Consider the following 22,725-nt stretch of genomic DNA (forward strand, 5'->3'; position numbering starts at 1 on the left):
CCCACTAATACTACATATCATCACAGCATTTAAGGAAGAAAGAGCAAAACTCATTACCGTCACCCTGTGGTGGCCAAGAATATCACTGTTTCTAGCTCAAAAGGACCTAGCGGTAACACCCTCCTGGTCCTAGCCTAGAATGTCCCACAGGGTTGTGGGGGGGGGGGGACAGCTGGTTCCTCATCAGGGCTTGGCTGCATGTACTGGCACCACATTCCAGTGGACTTGCTGTCAACGGTTTCAGATGTGAAGGAAGTCACCAGCAATCCCTGTATTCAGTAGGCTTATGCCTGCAAGTACCATTCTGGGTGATCAGTCTGCAGCTGACTGTGACTTATTTTGGATACCTCTGTGACCTGGGCTTCAGTTAGTTCATATTCATCTATCAATGAACTTCATGGTGGACAGCCTTGCCCAGCCACCATTTCAGTTTGTTACCTTAGCAGCACTGAAGCCTGTTTTTTTGGAAATTTCTATTCCTTGAGGTCATCACCTCTCTACAGCTGATTTTGAAACTTCAAGCCCTTATGTCTAGCAAACTGTATTAAGTCTTTGAATCAAGGGATGCAAATCTGCAGGCAAACGGTCAGTTACGAATCTACTTGGGTGCAGCATGTTCACTGACCTGCCTATAGCTGAGCAAAGAAGACTATCACATACAGGCAGCTATGGTTAGTGTAAGTTACTTGGATGTCAAAATATCCCAGAGAAACTGTACATTATCTTATGCAGAAACAGATCTACTTGAAAACATCTCATTACAAGAATGTCAAATTGCACATCATCGAGACCAGTAAATCAAAAGACCACAACACTGAAACTTCACATGATCAAGTGTGTTGGTTACATAAATTGTAAAAATATTTAAAGGGATAGAAGCCTATGTAAAGAGTTACTGTTTACGCGACTATTCGGTAAAGTAAAACTTGATCATGTGAAGTTTCACTGTTGTGATCTTTTAATTTACTTGTCTCGATGACGTGCAATTTGACATTCTGGTAATGTGACGTTTTGAAGTAGATCCACAGGCACATATGTCATCAATGAGTGGAAGTTGCAAACAATGCTGCCTTATCGTCATCAGCATTGGCATTTGCTGTGTCTCCTGACTGGTTGCTACAGGTGCTCCCTTGTTGTTATGGGCAGTCGTTGTAGTGGTCATTTCCATTATAAACTGCTACAGATTGACAACTAGGTATTCCAGCCTTATTTCCATTTATCTCTGTATTTGTAGCACTGCAGGTTCAACATGGGGCCATTTTCTCCTTTCCTATAGATGACATGTTTGTGATGGAGTATCCCACACCCTGCAGCCCTGAATCCAGGTCTTTCATAAAGATAGGGTATTTCTTGGTACAAACACTCACCTTATCCTGAAAGTGGACTTGGAAGGTTCCCTGAACCAGTGCATCTGCTGTTCATTTTCAGAACAAGGAGAGAGAGGAATCCTTCACATCCAGGAGATGCATTGGTAGATCAGGTGTTACCTCAGGAGAGTAAATGAGTTTAGGAAGTTGGGACAGTCATTTGTGTTTTTTGTTCTGGGGAGGCAGATGCTAACCAGATAGTGAGTGAATTACCGGCTGCATCATCTTTATCAGTTGGCTGGTCATCCATTAGAAAATACTGTGATCTTAGTCCACTTCACTAGACAGTGGCTGCTTGCAGTACTTGCTTTAAGAATGTGTGAGCTCTGGACATTTATGGCACAGACACTTGGTTCTCCTGTGTTGCACTTTTACCAGGCAAAATTGTCTCAACTATGACTTGGGCCACATTTTAAAAGTTGGTACTTCAGGACTTGGTCATCCGAGTTCTGTTCTTTTGCAGGTCTTTGTCTCCTTAATTAAAGAAAACTCTTCTAAAGAGAAAAGGACACTTCCTTCCAAAATGGTTAAGAAATTGAAACTTCATCTGGGTCTGCACAAGGGCAGTTATGATTGACAGAGACAGCGAGGCCTACTGTACCAGTTAATACCACTCCTCATACATTTGCTTAAGTAGAGGTTCATGCCCCACAACTCTGGGTGAACAACACTTTGTTCCTCCTTATCACCTCACTTCTTCAACAGGAGGCACTAAGATGGTTATTAGTAAAGAGACAGACCACTTCAGTAGCAGTAATTGTAGTTAAAGCAATGCTTAATATGCTGGAAGCTTCAGTATTTCAAAACAGAAAACTCTAGCCACATATATGAGTATTCAGCTGTCAAGTGCAGAACATGATGTTGGTCTGATTCCCATTTTGAATGCAGAGATTTTCCTATTTTCTGCCACTTCCTAGATAGACATTATTCAGATTTTGTGATAGAGCATCTGGAGAGCAGGCATTCATTTGCAAAATGCCTCTAGCTAAGCTGAATGTATATTTGAAAAGGATACCCAGTATCCATATGCCAAGGGATTAGGTACTGGTCTGTTGGACATCTGAGGTGTCTCCCAGTTTTTTTTCTGTAAAAGATTTGCTTGAGAGTATTTTGCCTTGCTGTACAGGCCTATTGATCCTCACCAGCTCGTCTTAAATCTTCCACCATACCATGCCCCACCTTCTTCAAGTTCTGAGGGAGATTGAGTCCTCATCTTAATAGTGGCCAGATAATTTATCCTTTTGGCTTGGCAGAAAATAGCATGGTCTCAGGTAGTAAAATTTCTGGTCACAGAGGAAGCACCCAATCCAAGCCAAAGATGCCTCCTCACAATTGAGGTGATATCTGGTTCCACCTCATCGACCCCTTATCTTTCTGGGTTTGCCTGCATGAGTTTAAGAGGTGCTTGAAGTATGCAGCAGTCCTCCACTAGGTAGGCCTGTACCTCCACATTGAAATGGTTCTCAGTACAGCTGGTGCAGTACTTCAGTACTAATTCATTTAGTCAGCTTGCAGGTGATCCTGGTGCATCTCCAACACCTGTGTGACCTGGTCATAGATCATATACTAGATGTATTTACATGTTTTGTAGAGAGCAGTACTGTGGCCCAGCACTAGCTGCTTAGGTAACTCTTCAAAAGAGTGCTTCAGCTTTGCCCTCCTTTAAAGAACTCTTCCCCATGTTAGGGGCCTGAACTTTGTGGCTGATAGACTTGCAGGTCCACAGTGTGAACCTGCTAACTCAGTAGTATTGGAGATCATATTTAGAAGACTCTTCCTAGTGACCATCTCCTCAGCTTTAAGGCTCTGAGTTTCAGGATCTTTTGTACTGGGAATCATGGCTTTTCACAAGGATAGGATGCCCCTCAGGATTAACCTACAATGTGAGAGTGTTCAATCTTGCCGTTTGTTCTTACACATGGTTTCGGTGCCAATCCTCGGCTCCGTGTCGGCCGCTTGCAAGCTCTGCATCGAGAAGAAGCTTGAGACAACCTAATACCCACAATCCCCCTCTGCCTTTACCCCAGATCTAGTTTGCCGCTGCAGCGTTCGCATCACTGGGTCGAGCTCGAACAACTAAAGCTAAGATTAAGATTTTTTTCTTGTTATTTCAACTAAATTTCTTCTGTAAACTTTGTTTAGTGACTAAGTGTGTGTGTGTGGTACGGTTGAGGAATTCTCGGTTCCGTTTAAGTTTAATTTTAAACTTATTAGAGTTTCCCTCGGGGCCTACCACCCCTTCTGAATTGACAACTGGATAGACATTTTTTTTTCTTTAACTGGATTTGACAATTTCACCGGATTTGACTTACTGCCTGGACTTGACTTCTCACCCTTTTTTCCACATAGGTTTAAGATGTCTGAGAAGACTAAATCTGGATTTAAGCGTTGCCAATGTGGGCAAAAAATGTCAGTTACTGACAATCATACTTCCTGCGTCTACTGTCTTGGCCCTCTCCATCTGCAAGAAGACTGCTCTATTTGTCATTCTTTCAGTGGGAGGGTCATGACAGATAGGCGCAGGAAACTCATGGATAGAGGTTTATTGAAACCTTCCTTTCAAGAGGCTCTGGATGCTTCAGACCAGGCATCCAAATCCTCGAAGGAATCGAAGATGTCGGAGCCCAAGTCATCGGCTCCGAGCTCTTCGGTTAAGGTTCGATCACCGGTTCCACAGACCTCGGGGCCGAGTGTTCAACTGTTGTCAGTGTCCGAGCCTCGAGTCTTGGAACCGGTGAAGGAGCTCCCTCCCCCGACACTGTTGAGGTCGGCTCAGTCTTCGATTCCTTCGACCCGTTCTTCCAGGCCCCTCTCCGACACCGATGTTGACCGCGTGGTGCAGAAATTACTGGAGAATACGGCCTTATCCAAACTTATCTCGGTTTCCACCCAATTGGTGTCGAAACTTGAAGGCCTTCCATTATCTCCATCTGTTCCTCCTCCGAGACCTGTCCAGTCTTTGGAGCCGGAAGAGGCTGATCTACTGATTGTGGAGCCCTCGGTGCCAGAACCGTCCTTTTCTCGGTCGGCTCTGTTCACCTCGACTCCGTCGGATCCGGTACCGGAGTCTCGGAGCCGAAGATCCATATTTGGTTCCGGGACCGAGAGTCGAACCGATGTTTCGGTTCCGACTCTCCCTCTCGGGGCCTCGGCTCAGATCGACTCGGCTCCGTCCTTGGGGTCGATGCCTTCGGTGCCTGTTTCGGGGATTCTTCCCATTTCTTGAACCGGAGATACCTCGACTCGGGACCCGGGGGCCTTCAATCTCATGAGGAAGGTGTTGTCTACCCAGACAACCACATCAGTAGAAGCAGCCTCTCCTCCCCATAAAGGACCGTTATCCTCCTCTGCACCAACGGTCACATCCAAGCGTCGAGCACCGGTGTCTCAGCCACCCCTGGAGGGTGCCCCTTCTTCCTCGGAGGCTTCTTCGGATGCTCCCGAAGAAGTCCCTAGGAAAAGATTGTGTAAGAGGAGACACTTAGATTCTCCACAAGAATCATTGACATCGGACACTGACTTGGATGAGTCAGAAGGGTCCCCAAAGTCACCTTCAGAGGATGTCTCTTTTGCTGACATCTTGGAGATCCTAAAACAGAGAGGTGATTGGCAGTCCCTTCCCCCTTCTGAGGATGAGTCAGTCTTGCTGAAGGCATTCGGTGCTCGCCCTTCCTCCTCCTGGGTCACTCCGCCCTTCGATGAGTTAATGGAGCTGATTGCTCGAAGGGCGTGGGAGACACCTGACACGGTGGAACCAGTCCCTAGAAAGCCTAATAAGTACATTACTGCACCCCAAAACAAGGCTTACCTCACAAAGGGAGTTCCAGTGGACGCTATGGTGGTGGCAGCGGCCACGAAAAAGGAGATGTCGGAATCTTCCTCATCTGTCCATCCGCCTAACAAAGATTCTAGGACTATGGACAGGTACGGGAAGCGCATTTTTAGTTCAGCGGCTTTTTCTATGCGATCCCTGAACTATTTGACCCACTTTACACGTCTACAGAGGGATCTAATCAAAGAGTTGGGAGATACCCTCCAGGGTACTACAGATGCTGCTGTTTCAGAGAAAGTTACAGCACATCTCAATACCCTTACATCCATTGTTAACTCATCCATGAGGCTGATCTCATACGCAGCCGAAGGATCGAGTAGGGCAGCAGCTTCAGCGATTGCTCTTCGTAGACAATCCTGGATGCGCTTATGTTCATTTGCGGAAGCCTTCAAGTCTTCCTTTACTAACGCCCCATTTGATGGTGCCACTCTCTTTGGCCCCAAAGTAAAGGAGACCCTTACCCGGTGTGAACAGGAGGGAAAGACTCTGTCTGCTGTCGGAGTCCGTTTTTCCACCCCATCCAGACCGTACCCCAAAGGGCAACGCGGTGGAAAAATGTGGTTTCGAAAACCCCAAGGATCTTTCCCAGGCACGCAGGGTGATGCCCCCTCTAGAGGCAGAGGAGGGGCAGAGGTGGAAGATGCCGCCCGGCAGAGGGGGTCCGCAAAACCAAGGTGACAGGGATAACCCCCTGGAAAACCTTTCCAGCACTCCTGAGAGGAGGCCCGACTGTCCTGCTCTGGAGGCAGTCAGGGGTCGCTTAGCTTTATACCCTCAGGCCTGGCAGAATCTTACTACAGACAACTGGGTAAAAAGCGTGGTTACCAGAGGTTACAGAATACCCTTTCTATCCACTCCCATTCCAAAGAGAAGACTCCCAGATGTGCCGCCCCATCTGCAAGACCCAGCAGCTATAGATATTTCAAAGCTGCTAGAAAAAAGAGTCATCCAACCAGTCCCAGCGGACCAAATAGGATTCAGAACTTACTCAAGGTTCTTTTTAGTTCCAAAGAAGACAGGGGACTGGAGGCCGATTCTGGACCTAAGCTACCTCAACACCTTTGTCAAGAAAGAAAAGTTCCGAATGGTCACGCTTCAATCGATCCTTCCATTCTTACAGAAGGACGACTGGATGTGCTCAATAGATCTGAAGGACGCATACTACCACATCAAAATGGCCAGGGCATCCAGAGATCATTTGCGCTTCCGGCTGGGAGCCAGTCACTATCAGTTTCGAGCCCTGCCCTTTGTTCTGACCTCAGCCCCCAGGGTTTTCACCAAATGCATGGCAGTGGTAGCGTCTCATCTGAGACGCCTAGGATTCCAGGTGTTTCCGTATCTGGACGACTGGCTCCTTTCTGCCACCACCCGGCGTCAACTGATACAGGCCAGGGAATACACTCTACAACTTTGTGTTCACCTCGGAATTTCCGTAAATTTCGAAAAATCTTTACTACAGCCATCACAGCATATCTTATTCATAGGAGCGGAATTAGATACGCATCATTTAATTTTAAGGCTCCCTCCAGAAAGGATAGCCTCACTACAAAGCCACATTTCTCTCCTTCTGTCATCCAGAAAATCCCCAGCAAAACTGGTTCTGAAGGTCTTGGGTCTCATGGCAGCTTCTCTCATTGCAATACCATTGGGAAGACTGCACATGAGAGTTCTACAATGGCTACTGTTTGCACAATGGTTGTTCCAACAGCTACCTCTGACACACGAAATTCTGATTACAAACACATGCAAATCACATCTGGCCTGGTGGCTTCAGACTTGCAACCTTTCCAGCGGAAGACCATTTGTGCTACCCACGCCGACAGCTACGGTAACCACGGACGCTTCCCTGATAGGGTGGGGGGGCATCTTTCAGGGACAGACAGTCCAAGGCGAATGGACCAATTTAGAGTACAATCTGCACATCAATGTTCTAGAGTTGCGGGCAGTGTTTCTAGCGTTGCAACACTTTGCTCCCCTTCTTCTTCTAGGGACTATTGCAGTTCAGACAGACAACATGTCTGTAGTCTGGTACATAAACAAGCAAGGGGGAACCAGGTCTTATCAGCTATGCAGAGAGGCCATGAGAATTTGGCAATGGGCAGAGTCCATGGGTCGCTTTCTGATCGCAACGCACATCCCGGGGTCATCCAACGTCATAGCCGACAGGCTGAGCAGAGCAATCCTGTTGCCTCACGAGTGGTCCCTCAAACAGTCAGTTGCGAAGACGATTTTTCGCAAGTGGGGCCAGCCTTCCTGCGATCTTTTTGCATCTCCAATGAACGCCAAATGCAGGAGCTACTTTGCCCTATTACTCCCTCTAGGGGATGTCCTCAGGGACGCTGGTGCACGATTGGCCCCCGGGTCTCCTGTACGCTTTTCCTCCCTTTCCCCTGATTGCAAAGTTTCTGCAGAAAGCCAACAACCTTCAAAGGACGATAATCCTCATTGCCCCATTCTGGCCTCGTCAAATTTGGTTCCCCTTTCTTTTGCAACACCGCATTCGGGACCTTGGATTCTGGACCCAGAGCCAGATCTACTGACTCACTCGTCAGGAGTTCCTCACCCCTCTCTCGAATCACTCCATCTAGCAGCTTGGCTGCTCCGCTTCCCTTTAGCCAGGTCTGATTCTCTTACACCGGCAGTTCAGAATATACTAGTGGCTTCTCATAAAGCTTCCACTACAAAGACCTACACTAGTAAATGGAAGCGTTTTGTCTTCTGGGCAAATTCACATCATTTGGACCCTGTCATAGCTCCGTTAAACAAGATCTTGGAGTTTTTAACAGAATTGTTCCATCAAGGAGCTTCTCCCGCCACTTTAAGAGTGCAATTGGCTGCCATTTCCAACTTTCATGTGGAAGAATGTGGGGCACCTATTATGGCTCACAGACTTTGTAAGGCCTTTTCTAAAGGATCTTTCCATATTAGACCACCAGTTAGAACTCCTACATCACCTTGGAATCTGAACCTTTTACTATCTAAATTGATGTTGCCCCCTTTTGAACCAGCCTCCGTTTGCCCATTGAAGTATTTATCGTGGAAGACTCTCTTCTTGGTAGCCATTACATCCGCTAGGCGAGTGTCTGAGCTTCAGGCTCTTTCTATTAAACACCCTTATTTGATCTTTCACTCTGACAGAGTATCTCTTCGCACTAATCCATCCTTTCTCCCCAAAGTTTGCTCTACCAATAACATTAATCAGTCCATTGAATTACCCACCTTTTTCAAGAATCACTCTAATAAGTTAGAGTATATGTTACACAAATTGGATGTCCATAGACAACTCAGATTTTATTTGGATAGAACAAAGGATCACAGGAAATCTGATCAACTTTTTATAGCCTTTGCTGACAGCAGGAAAGGTGTAGCGGTTACTAAACGAACTCTTTCCAAATGGCTAACTGATTGTATTATATACGTTTACGATTCTTCAAATCAAACCTTATCTGTCAAACCTAAAGGACATTCTACAAGATCAGTGTCTACATCCCTGGCTCATGCAGCTCGCCTACCATTAGACACGATTTGTGCAGCTGCTACTTGGGCTAAACCACATACATTCATCTCATTACAAAGTGGACAGGGTTTCTAGGGATAGGGCAACCTTTGGTTCCACTGTGCTCAAGAACGTTCTCCCGTGAGTTCCTCAGGAACATGGAGCTAGGGACGCTACCCATGTGTAAGAACAAACGGCGAGATTGAACACTCTCACATATAGAAGTTATATCCTTACCATAACGTTCCATGTGGAGTGTTCATCTCGCCTTTGTTCTTACATTCCCACCCTCCCACCCTCAGGAAGAACGTTCAATTTGGTGCCTGGTCTGGAGTATTCTCCTTCTGCATTTGCAGTGGTTGTATATGTATGATGTACATGTGTGTATATATATATATATATATATATATATATATATATATATATATATATATACTGCTGGTTTGCTTGCAAACTAGATCTGAGGTAAAGGCAGAGGGGGATTGTGGGTATTAGGTTGTCTCGAGCTTCTTCTCGATGCAGAGCTTGCAAGCGGCCGACACGGAGCCGAGGATCGGCTCCGAACCCATGTGTAAGAACAAAGGCGAGATGAACACTCCACATGGAACGTTATGGTAAGGACATAACTTCTATTTTTCTTCCATAGGTGGTTTCAAAATTGTCCTGGAAACCAGTCTTTATATCTTCTGGTTTTCTTTGCAGCAGCATAAACCAGAGAATATATGACCTTCCACAGCCTGCATTAACACTGGCAGCTCGGATTTCACCTTAACTGGGTGTATGACTGTACGAAGATAGAACAATCAGTCATCTCCTTTGGATCAGGGAAAGAAGGGGTCATGGTTGCCAAGTAGACACTTTCCATGTAGACTGCCATCTGCATTTTCTTTTGCTATCAGGTAATGAACAGTATTTGTCTTTTAGCATCAGGCAGCTAACCACCCATTGGAGAATTGTATTGACTATGACTCAAGTAGCCAGGATACCTTTTGGAAATCAGTATTCCATGACTAAGTTATCTTGTTTCTTTTCTTTTGGAGTCTTTTGTTTTTCCACCCTGGGGGTTACCACATTAGATTCAACCCATCTTATCAGGTTCTGAAAATTATATATAATTATGTTCTTATTTTATCAGTTGGTCTGCTTGTGGAACCTCTTTCATGGGTCAGACTGTCCTCCCTCCATCCCCATATAAATAACTGGCTTTTTCCTCCAGCTGCAGTTGTTGGAGTTCCCTGTAAGATGGGCATGTATATATCCATGGGTGGATTCCGTTTCTTTTGGCATGTGGTTGTTTCATCAACTTGGGAAATGTCAAATTTGTATATCGATTCCCATTTTGTCAGTTCTTCATTGTTATAGTATTGTTTAAGCTAAGAAGGTGACAAAACTTGGTTGAAATGTGTCTGAGTGAGTGATCATTGAGGGAAGTGAAGTGTGTGAATATCAAAGAGATGCAGGTGAAGATTGTGTGTTCTGATGAAATTGGTGTGTATGAGAGATTGTGTTGAAATTTGTATTTGTGTGCAGGTTTAACAGGTAGTAAATGCAAGTTCACTGTCTTAGTGTGAGATCAGCTGATGGTGGGGTTAAGGAAGTTCTTCCTTGTCCTCACTAGTGTACAATCTCAGAGTTAGCTTATGTTAAGTTGGGGCGGGGGGTGGGGGGACACTAGGGATGTCCCCTGTAAAAACATGTTTGTTTGTTTTTTTTTTTTTTTTTTCAGTAGATGGTAGGTACACTCAGTTTTTTGCAGTGTTCATTGATTTTGGCACACAGTCCCGTCCCTTATATTTTAGTTTGAAGAAGGTTTTTATTATTGCCTTGGACATTGCTTGGGTCTGGCTGGCAGGGGTTGAGAAGATTAAGATTTCTCACTCTGTTGAACGTGGTAACTTAAGATCCAGAAAACACAGAAGCTGGTTATTTTGTGGGCAATGTTAATAAAGTATGCACAAATCAGAAAAGTGTGAACAAAGATATTTACAAATCTCCTTTTTCAAAGCTTCATGTAAAAGTAGATAAGTTACCTTTGTAAAACAAAATGTTGTCAGGATAGTGCAGTGATACAAATATTTTTCATATTTTAATCCAGAAGCCATACTTCACTAGACATGAGCATGTTCCATTGTTACAGCTTTTGCTCTGGAACATTCATCATCCAACATTTTCTCTTCCATCTGCCCTCAACATATGGGTTCTTTGGATCTGACTTTGTCCAGTCTCGGGCTCCTCACCTTACTCATAATTCCCTCCTTACATAGAATTACCTCAAACTCCATTTGCTGCTTGATTGCTTTGGATGCACATCTCTTCGCTCAGAAATTAGGAAGGCTTTTTTGGTGGTCAGATAGGTGACATTTTGGGTTCTTTTTACTTATAGTTCAACTTCCATTCCCTTCTTTCTCTTTATAGTTGCTTGGTTTTGTTTTTTGAGGTTTTCAATATTTTTAACTACTATAATAGTTATTATTGCTGCTCTTTGCTGTCGTATGTTCTACTTGAGGTTCTTTCCAGTTGCTGACAGGATGACTTATAAACCCTCTGGATTTAAAAAATGTATTGCTTGTGGGCAAAAAAATCCCAAATCAGGATGCCCTTACAAAGTGTCTGTTATTCAGAGCCTCACGTTTACATGAAGACTGTTCAGGGCACTGAGAGGCACAATAAACTTGTGGTTAGGAGGCTCCTCCCTGCCACAGCAGGAGAAGTTCCATTTTCTCAGTCATCATCATCTTCGTCTTTGTTGAGGAAGACATCTTAAAAGGGTAAAGGAAGAAGAATAAGGAAATGGACAGAGAAAAGGATAAGGAATGAGAAAAAGTGTAGCAAAAAATGAAAAGAATCGCTGTAGCAAATGTTCCCCAGACTGATTAGGTCCATCTGGTCTGGCACCGAAAATACCCAAGTGTTTGGATCCAGCCTCAGCTCTAAAGCCTGTCAAGCTTAGGTATCCCTCCATTTCCAGGCCTCAGATTCTCTCCTGAGTTGGTTAACCCCAGGCTCAGATCACCTTTTCTTCAGGAAAGGTCTTTCCACAGGGTGTCAAAACCCTCTTCCATGCTTTCATTTTTGAGGTCATTGTGGTTTTCCAGGAGCCTCTCTGAGGCAGACATTGACAGGATAATGAGGAAGTACTTAAGACCCAGATCCACCTGGGTGTTCTCCCAGCACAGACCTCTGTGAGAAGGTTAGAACTTACCCTTTCTTCCCCTATGAGTATAACTCTTTCCACAATCTGACCTTTGGATTTGGGGCATCTGGATCCGAGTGGCTCCTGGGGAGTGCCTATGTTGGATCCAAAGTACTGGACTTCATCAATGCCAACTATTTCTCTAACACGCTTGACTCCATGTGTTTCAGATCTCAGTGGGTCTCTGAGCTGGGGGGAGGGGGGGTATTGGAGTCGGCTTCATGAGGTTGTGGTTGACTCCAAAACTTTTAGAACCAGCCCTTCCTCTCAACAGTTCGGCTCCAGTGTCTGCTTTGGAGCCTAGCTGGATGGCTTCTCTCAGCCTGCCTTGTCAGGTTCCGTGGATCCTACGGGAGTGGCATCAGGACCTGTCTTGATGTCAGCATTCAAAGCCTTCAAGAGAGTGCTCTTTCAATTCAGGGATCAGGCTTCCCTTCCTTGCTTAAATCTCCTCCTTGCCCCCACTGAGATGTTCTTCGTGTTTCACTGTTGCAGTCATCACCTGTGGAGTTATCCCTGCTGTATACCAGAGTCAGTGTTTTTCTGCATCGGCAGCTGTCGCCTGTAGTCTGACGTCAGGTCGTCAGTACTATAAAGCAAGGCAGCCGACACCATTACACCAGTCTTTCTTGCCGTGGAGCCCATAGCAGAAGCTACCAGAGTTTGAATTACAGCTGAAAACGTCTAAAGCTAAGTACCCCGTTGGGGATTCTTTTTTCTTGCACTAACCAATGTCTGAAAAAGTTAACAATTATCTCGCCTGTGGAAAGCAAATACCACACCGAGACTTCCATTCATACTGCATCACTTGTTTAGGCCCAGACCACAACGTCCCCCGTTGCCGGTTCTGTGCCCTCTTTAATGCGAGAACCATTTGCCGTAGAGCTGTTATTGTAGACCGGTATTTTCATCTTCCGTCTTTGCATTCTGAAATGGCATCTGTCAGCCAGCAATCCATGAGCATTCTGAAAAAACGCAGAGATAAAGATAGAGACAGAGCACACAAGGCTAAGCCTTCCAACAACTCTACTGCTAAGCAGGTCATCAGTTCTCCCAAATTCAGTGAGGCGCTTTCGCAGCCCCTGATGCCCGATTCGATATCTACACAGGCCTCTACTGAGACCCGGTATGTCACAGAAATCTTCGTCTTCCGAGCCTTTGGCTGTCTCTGACTCTGTTGGGTCCGGAGCCGCAATGCAGGCACCGGCTTCTGAGGAGCCCTCTCGCACTACCGAATCTAGACAAAAAACGACTTCTCATCCGACTATTGTTTCTCTCAGACTGATGGATACTCATGGCCTAGAAGCCAGGCCACTCCTAGAAAATTTGCCTCTAGCCACCATCTTCCTCCTGCTCCACCACCGCAAGCACAAATGCTTAAAATGGTGGAGGATCTCATCTCCCTTATCAGGGGTAGTCAGGCCACAACTTCTAAAAGGAAAAGACACCCTTCTCCAGAAATTATGACAGAACAGGAATCTGATTATTCAGATTTTGAAGAGGAACAACAGCCTTTGACTGCTTATGAGGATTCAGACGCAGAGGAATCCATTACTTCTCCCTCCCCACCAGAAGACCTTTCCTTTGGGGAAACCCTTGACACCCTCAGGGAACATTTCCAATGGGAATCTCAAGATTTCCCCCAGTCTAAGAAAAGAGAGTTTCTGGACCTGCTCCAGCACAAGACCCCTGGTCATCCCACCTATTTTAGAAGTGGTGGATGATGTTTTCCATGAATCCAGCTTAGCCCCGATGCCCTCCCACCTGCTCCCAGTATACCTGACGGGAATTACACATTGTGGGATTCTCACAAATACCTGTACAGAAATCCTGCTGCAGACCCAGAGGTCATTACACAGGGACCTAAAGGACCTAAGATTAGTTCTGCCAAGAATCCTATTCCTTCTGACAAGGATTCCAGAGCTCTGGACAGATGGGGTAAAAAAGTATACACTTCTGCAGCCTTGGCTATCAGAGTACTCAACTGTCATTTACATATGTTAAAATATCAACAACACACTTTGGAACTATTAAAACAAAATATTTCAACCTTTCCTGACTGTGCCAATTCGAAAGAGATCGCAGACTTACTGCACTCTACTTGTCAAGTGGCCAGACACTCATTACACTATGGATATGATGGCCTAGAAGCCTGAAGCAGGACAGCAGTGTTAGGATCTGTCATTAGGAGACATGCATGGTTGAAGGAACAAACTCTCCCTGATCATGTCAAGTCTAAACTGATGCACCCCTGGATAAGGACCACTTGTTTGGAGTAAAAACAGAAGAGGTGCTTAAAAAGATGGAAGGCAAAGCAAACTCTTTGCAAACAGTAAAAGATTTCTTTCTGGTTCAACCTCTCAGGTTCAGCAAGAACTTTCCCTCTAAGCACTGATCGTTCCCTGCACCTAGCAGACAGGGCCAAGGTAAGCCCCACAGGGACAGACCACCCAGGCCCCTATCCCAGGGGCAGCAGAGAACCAAACAGTGGACCACTTCCGCCCCAAAGGCAAGGAGTTCTAAGCCACCCTTCTATGGCAAAAACTCTCAATGACTCCCTCTCCCCTCCTTTCACTCACCTAAAGCTAGGCGGAAGGCTTTCTGTAACAAAGGACCAATGGGTCTTAAAGATAATTTTTCAGAGCTACAAATTCTCTTTCAGCAAATACCCAATTCCAAGAGGGTACCCAGACTTAACCTCCAAGTCATTGGGCAGAGGCATTGAAACAGGTCCAAACTCTCATATCCCAGGAGGCAGTTGAACCTCTCCCCTCAGATCAAACAGTCAAAGGGTTTTTATTCCAGACTATTCCTTGTTCCCAGAAAAGAGGGCACTTGGCACCCCATCCAGGATCTATCCAGTCTGAACACCTCCCAGGTGGACCCAAATTCAAAATGCTAACTTTGCAGCAGCTGCTGCCTATGCTGGCAAAAAAATGCCTGGCTAGTGACCCTAGACCTAAAAGATGCCTACCTCCACATCCCCATAAGGGAATCCTGCAGGAAATTACTACACTTCGGAGCAGGTTCACAACACTTTCAGTTCTCTGCATTACACTTTGGCTTATCTGCTGCACCCAGAGTATTAGCCAAATGCTTAGCACTGGCCATATCATTTTGCAGGCAGAGAAGTATACAGATTTACCCTTATCTGGACGACTGCCTCATTCAGGCAGTGCGCAAAGAAAAGCTGCTGCAGGTTCTTCTCTTTGTCAAAACCCTCCTAACTTCCTTAGGGTTCACCATCAACAAGAAGAAATCAAAGCAAACACCCTCCAGGAAGATCATTTTCTTGGGAGCACTGCTGGACACAGCATCCCGAATGGCCTTCCTATTCCCAGAAAAGCAGAGCTTTCTGCCTCTCTACTTTACCCAGCTGGCTTCAAGAAGTCATCTCACTGTGAGGAAGTTCCTGCAAGCCTTAGGATACATGGCATCTTACATCCTTCTAATTCCTCTGGCCAGACTTCACATGAGGAAACTTCAGTGGTATCTAAAGAACCTTTGGTGTCAGCACTCTCAGCCTCTAGAGACCTCTCTCCCTCTGATCCCCTGTATAAGGGCCGAGTTTCTCTGGTGGGCAGGGGCCTGTGCCAAGAACAAGGGTCTTCCCTTCATCCTCTGCCCTACTGGGCAGACCATCACCACTGACATCTCAGACATTGATTGGAGCACTCACCTAGCAGGCAGATGCACCCACGGTCTTTGGGATGCCCAGCGCCTTCCCTTACACATCAGTCAGAAGGAAATGATTGCAGTACAAAAGGCTCTGCCATCCTTCAAACTCCATCTCAGGCCGGGGGTTCTCCTTATCAAAACATACAACACCACAGTAGTGTAGTATATCAACAAACAGGGAAGGACCCAATCTTACCCTCTGTGCAGGCTATCCATGAACCTCTGGCTGACAACCTCCTCCATGGGATTACACCTAATTGCCCAATACCTGCCAGGATCAACAACACCCTGGCAGACCACCTAAGCAGAAATTTAGTGAACCCCTACCAATGGCAGCTCCACAGAAAAATCTTTTTGCAAGTCATTCAGGAGTGGGGAAGTCCAGAGGTGGATCTCTTTGCTTCGCATCTCAACCACCAGATGAAAAAATTCTGTACCAGGGAGTATCACAACCTAGCGTAGAAGGTGGATGCCTTCACCTTCCCCTGGAACTCCCTCTTTTTCCCAAGGTACTGATCAAGATAAAGGAGGAGAGACCAAAGGCCATCCTCATTGCTCCAGAATGGTCCAGACAGCATTGGTACCCCTTACTGCGCAGCCTGACATTACAGCCTCCCAGGGAGCTTCCCCTGTTCTCAGACTTCTTGACCCAGGTGGGGAGGGGAATGCTGCACCCCGACTTGCAGACTCTCAAACTGTCAGCATAACTAATACTTTAAAAGCAAACAAGGGGCCCCTGTTAAGCAAACAGGTCCTAGACATTATCACAGAGGCCAGAAGGCCCAGCGCCAAAAAATCTTACGCAGGGACATGGAAAAGATTCTGCTCCTGGAGCCAGTCCACCAGCCCCTCTTCTCACATCCTTTGATTAAACAATTCCTTAGAGGGGCTTCTAATATCAGACCTCCCAGAAGGCCACTCACGCCAGCCTGGGACCTGAATTATGTTTTAGAAGAACTAACCTTACCACCATTCGAACCTGCTGCTTCAGCAGAATTGAGAGACTGCTTTCCTACTAGCTATCACCTGAGCCAGAAGGGTTTCAAAACTTAAGGCATTCATGGCCGTTGAGCACTTCATCATTTTCCATGCAGACAGGGTCTTCCTGAGGACTTTAACCCCTCCTTTATGCCCAAGGTGGTATCTGATATGACATACAACTAAGCCATATGTCTACCCACCTTCTTTCCTAATCCTCAAAACAAGGGGGAAGGAATTCTGCACTCACTAAACGTGCACAGACAGCTGAGATACTACCTGAACTGTACTAAACCCTTCAGAAAAATAGACCAGCTTCTTGTCAGCTTTGCCCTAAAGGCAGAGGGGGAGCCCATTTCCAAGCAGACCATTTCCAAATAGATATTACTCTGTCCATTTTTGCTACAGACTACACGGGAAACCTCCCCCTAAGTCTATTCATACCCGTTCCACTAGAGCAGCTTCCACTTCCACAGCATTCCTCCTAGGAGTTCCCACCAGGGACATCTTAAGAAGCTGCCACCTGTCCATACCTTTACAAAGCATTACCACCTACCTCTTTTCTCTAAGGCTTGGGCAGGGTTTGCCTCTGCAGGGCATGCTGACCCATGCCTAGGTCTCTAACTAATCCTTCCACCCTTCTCCTCAGCTTTGGGAATCCTCCCACAGGTGATGACTGCAACAGTGAAACACAAAGAACATAGTACAGTTGTGTCCACTTACCATAAATGTAGATGTTCGAGTATATTCACTGTTACAGTCCTAGTTTCCCTCCCTCATTCCCCCTTATATCCTCTTTCCTTAGTGAGACATAAGCTTCTCATGGTGGCTTTTAGCCACCAGGAACACTTTACCATATTTCCTTGGCTTCTGAAGGGTTAAGGCAAGAAAAACTGATGTAATGGCGTCGGCTGCCTTGCTTTATAGCACTGACAACCTGATGTCAGACTACAGACGACGGCAGCCGATGCAGAAAAACATTGACTCTGGTATTTGGGCCGGCCGAGGGCTATCACAGCATGGATAACCCCACAGGTGATGACTGCAACAGTGAATACACTCGAACATCTACATTTATGGTAAGTGTACACAACTGTACTTTCTTCAGGTCCTGTCTCCTCCCCCATGACATCAGGACAGCCAGACCCTCAAAGTCTTGAGGCATTTCACGTAGTGGACTTCCTATCCACTTTGGAGACTTTTTCAGAGCATCCCACTGGAGACCGTCACCAAAAGCACGTGTCCAACTGGAGGCACATTGACTCTCCCCAGGAGTCTCTCACTGATTTTGATGAAGGAGAGGAGTCCCGCAGGTCCTGCCTTGAAGATGTCTCCTTTGGTGAGATCCTTAAGCTACTCAGACAGAAAGGGGGTGGTTTACCTATGCCCTCTCCCAGAAGAAATCCATATTCCTCATGGATTTTGGGGCTGGCCTGTATCCCTCTTGGGTGGTTTCCTACTACTGATGAACTCGCTGACCTTTTTTGAGGTGAGCCTGGGGGGAACCAGATGTGGTTGAACCTGTCCCCCCGAAAACCTGACAGTATCCTAGTTTCTACTAAAGATAGGTCCATCTGCAGCAAGGACTCTGCTGTACATTCTGTGGTGGTAGCTGAGGCCACCAGTAAAGAGGTCACGGTGGAGAACTCTACTGTCCATCCCCTAACAGGGGATGCAGGGCATTGGGGAGGTTTGGCAAGGGGGGTATATGCTTCAGTGACTTTGGCACTCAGGGAGCTGAATTACTTGGCACCATGTTACATTCTTTCAGTGGGATTTGACTAAAGAACTATCAAAGTCCCTCTGTGGGTCTTTGCCTGTGGAATATGGGTCAATTGATGTGCAGTTGGCTACCCTCCAGTCCCTGTCAGGTCTGAGTGCCAAGTTCTAAATATGCTACTTTTTTAACATAAAAAGGAATCGACAAACCTTACCTGTAGCATGGATCCTGATAGCTTTAAAATAATTTTTAAGCAAAATGCCTCATAAAATTTTCTTTATGGTACTGCTATGCACTGATTGTTTTAGCTGTTGTCATTACTGTTAGTGTATTTAAAATAGTAAGTGGGTTTTGATATTTAAGATTTTTTTTGAGTGTCCTTTAACTATAAAACTGAACGTTTGAAATTGTGTAAGAGGAACAGGTTAACTAAAGTAAAAGAACTTCGCTTCCTAGGCCACACCTCCTGGACAGTCAGACCAGTCACACACTGGCAGCCAGTGCAAAGTAGACATGTTAAAACTTAAAAATATATTGCTGAGAGCTCTGAAGTATATATGTTTCTTCACTCCTCTTGCTTTGTGGTGAGTACTGTGCAAGGGTCTTATAAAGAACTGGCCAAAAGTACCAGAAACTTCTCAAGACCATTTAATTCTTGCATTTAAACTGTAGATGAACATCAAGAAAAATGTATTATTTTATTTTTATCTTTGTTGACTAGGAAAGTCCGACTGAGATAGACACCCTTTTTCAGCAGAGACTTGCAGAGAAAATCTCCAATACTCGCATACATAGACAGTATACAATATATTTTCATTTTTCATCTTGGTTATATATACGTTTTGAGTAACATAATTAGCTGTAACAGACGATTGATGCTAACCCTGCATCATACAGTTTGTGACTTTATATGAAGGAGAGAGAATAAATGATAGCCTGTACATTTGCATAAGATTGTAACAGACCAAAATACATAGAAAAACAAGGGAAAACAAAAGATTGACATTTGGGTTGAAATTAGTAAGTAGAGGTACAATGAGGGAGAACGATGATTAAGTAGGAGTAGGTAGTTGAGAAATATCAGATAAATGTTTACAGTAGTAGATACAAGGGAAAGTAATAATCACCATATGAGAATTTAGTACAGAGCACCTATCCTTTTGCCAGAGGAATTGCAGCTTGTATTTTCTTCTGGATCAGAAATTATCTGGGTGTAGAGCAAGAGCAGAGCCAAGTGCCTTGCAGATGTTGTTTTAGAAGACTTTCAAAGCATTTGTTGTTTCCTGTAAGCTTTAACTGTAGTGGGATGTAGTTTGCTACTTCATATTTACCACCATTTTTATTGGAAAAGATGGTGCATATGCCCATCAAAGGCAAGCTTCTGGCATGTTTGAATCTTGTTCCAGTAAAAACAGGAGTGTAGGGATACTCTTTTAATTGCATAAAAACTCAACTTTTTATTAGTTAAGCAGTTTAACCTATGGTGCCAGCATACACCATCTTGTTTGTGTTTGTATTTGTATTTACCACTGAGTCAGTTTAATCATTTTTCTAGAGCATAATGAGTCCTGTTCTAATGCAAAAATTAGGTATATGCCATCTGTTAACATTATTTTTGAAACTGAATATGAAGGATGTATAATAATGTCTTGAAGGACAGTGGGCTGACTTGTTGAATCTTCAACTGTGACATTTTCCCTTGAGTTGTAGTCATTTACTTTACTTATTATATTAGGACTACAGGAATAGCTCACTGCTAACATTTGATTCCTTGGACTATCGTAGCAGGTACATGAAACTTAATGCCTTGGTGGTTTCCAAGTCATTTGCCTAATCAGATTTTTGAGTCTTCCTGATCTTGACTAGCCAGTTAGTCACAGGTTCCTTTCTCAGTCCTGGTAACCAGCACTATGCATTTAAATCCATCCATCCATTCATTATCTAGTAATCTACCTAATATATTTATTAACTGGCTGCAAAGCTGTACCATTAATCCAAAATGAAGCACCAGCTCATCAAAGGATGTGCACCCTCAGATTCAGATAAACTTATCTATAGGTAATTTGGAAGAATGCCATTTTGCTAACCATCCACTGTAAAACACTTCTGTATTTTACAGTCGTATAATAATGTACATTATGATCAGCTCCTGAGAAGGTACAAGTGACTTCAGACACGTTGCCTATAACTGTATATGTTTCTGTAATATGGCATTGTTAATGTTTTCTGTATGCAGAGGTCCTTGTTACCCCATTTGGCTTGCTTTTGGAAGGCAAGCACACTATTTTTAGCTTTCAGATGCCAGCTCTCTACTGGTCTTTCTTTAACATGAAATTCAAAACTGATTTCAAGAGTTGTAGCAGAGAATAGCTTATATGTGTGAAATATGACAGTGTATTGGTTTTATTTCTACAGGGGAAACCTTCATGAAGCTGGCAGAAATGTATAAAAAGGAGCTTGATTTGAAGAGAACTATAGTTCGGGAGATTGCTCATGCTACTGAACAAAATATCATGATGATTTATTTATCCTCTTGGCTGTACCAGCCTTATATTGAAGACAGTGGAAGATTACTGCTGGAAAGCATGTTACTGGAGACAGGACACAGACCTCTATATACAGCTAAATGAGAACTTGTTTCATATAACTATGGAATCATCGTTTTCAGCTATATTGCACTGTTTTGGAATAAGTCTAAAATGTTTTTAGTTTTTCTAATAAAAGTCAGTTTGAATTATAGCTTATATATAATTTTTCAACAGTTGTGCAGTGAATCTTGTTTTCTGCAAGATATGCAAATGAATAGGTCCTTTCCAGTTTTAATAATGCTACACTAGTGTTCTGCCATTTTTGAGTGTAAATGGAAACATTTCTGTTGGGTAATTCTTTCTGTGATCCCTGTATGCATTTCCTCTGAAACAACCAATGTTTATTTTTGCATCTTTATGTATTACAGTTATTTACTTTCCAACAATCTTTTTTTTTTTTTTTTTTTACTGTTTTTCATACAAAATGTTGCTTACAATTTCCCAAATACAGATCACCCCCCTCCATACCTGTCATCCTCCAAGACCCAGAAATCTGGACAGAGATAAAAAAAAAATAATGTTGGGGGGCAGTGATCCAGAAATCTCGACAAAGTTACAAAAAAATAATGTTGGGGGGGCAATGACCCAAAATCAGGGATATATTTCAAATATTGCTCTTATAAACTTAGAATGTTGTGAGAATAATAGAGTCTGCATTTTTCTGAAGGATATGAAGCCTGAAACTCAAATGTATGTCATTATTTAGTGACTTCAGTCCTCAGTGATTTGTCAGAAAGCCACAATTTTTACAAGGAACAGAGCAAAAATGCAGACATTTGTGAGGCATGCCTGTCTAGACAAGACATTAATAATTTTGTCTCTCTAATTCTTATACAGATTTCCAAAAGCATTGCTCTGAAATTATGTACACAACATTATACATGGTAGGTTAAGCCAGAAAGGGTTTCAGTGAGTATCAAGTGCATTCCCATTCTCATCTTTTGCCTTAATACTTTCTGGCTGTGTCACTTTTGTTCCTCATTGTCTGCTTCTGTCTTATCCCAGTTATTCCATTTATGTTGCTGATTTTTACTTTCTGTGATCCACACCTTATATTTCCAACTTTTTTTTTTTTTAATCTCTTCCGTCATTTAATTTAATTCCTCTGTCTCTGTTATTGCCCCTCTTTTTCCATTTTTCAGTAATGGTCTTTTCTGCTACTATTAGTAATAGGGTAAGCAGTGCCCTGGCAAGAAGAGTTATCTACCAGATCACTCCAGATGATTAGAAACATACTAATCATTAATTGTTGGGCATTTCCCAGTATCCTGTTTACCATCCTACTTATATCCATGTTGCTACAGTTCTGTACATTCCCAAAAAAATATGTTTCTGTGATCCTCTGTTGACCCCATTACATTTCTCACACGTCTCAGAGACCTGCAATTTCACTGGTGTGCAGAAAAACCTATGCAAGTACTTCCAGGTGAAGATGTAGATCTTTCTTGATTTAGTCGCATATCTGGGGCTGACATAAATTTTTACCCACCCCTCATCAGTAAAATTTTCTCCTAGTCTCCTATTTCATTTTCTTTTTAGCTTTATGTTACAGCGTCCTTTGAATTCTACCAGAGATGTACAGGCACTGGTTATAAACTTTTTTTTATTAGTTTTATTCATTCTGGCCTCTATTACTTGATCAACAGTACATGGTGGTACTTGCTTTTCCGCTGTTTCCATCAAGTTCTGTGTAACTCTGCCACCAGTCCTAGTCTTGCTAACCTGTCTATCAGTCTTAATTTGTATTCTTCCCAAGTTTTATTCTGCTCCTCACTCAGCATCTTCTCCCAGTATTGTAAGTGCCTGTTCCTCAACAGTCCTGTAATATCCCACCACTACTCTCCCGCCTTCAGTGTTCACTTCATAATGTATA

General features: G+C 44.1%; 1 protein-coding gene across 1 annotated transcript in view; it reads left to right on the plus strand.

The window, feature by feature from the left end:
* The window catches only part of LOC122804583 (cyclin dependent kinase 2 interacting protein), a 304,009-nt gene extending 283,006 nt beyond the window's left edge, over positions 1-21,003 (plus strand). Inside the window, exon 5 of the mRNA XM_044074535.1 lies at positions 20,680-21,003. Coding sequence (XP_043930470.1) covers positions 20,680-20,894 — 215 coding nt within the window. The 3' untranslated portion in view covers positions 20,895-21,003. The remainder of the gene's footprint in view (positions 1-20,679) is intronic.
* The last annotated feature ends 1,722 nt before the right edge of the window (positions 21,004-22,725 follow it).

This window comes from Protopterus annectens, chromosome 6.part0, assembly GCF_019279795.1.
Source record: "Protopterus annectens isolate FY-2018-M chromosome 6.part0, PAN1.0, whole genome shotgun sequence".
Lineage (NCBI taxonomy): Eukaryota > Metazoa > Chordata > Ceratodontiformes > Protopteridae > Protopterus > Protopterus annectens.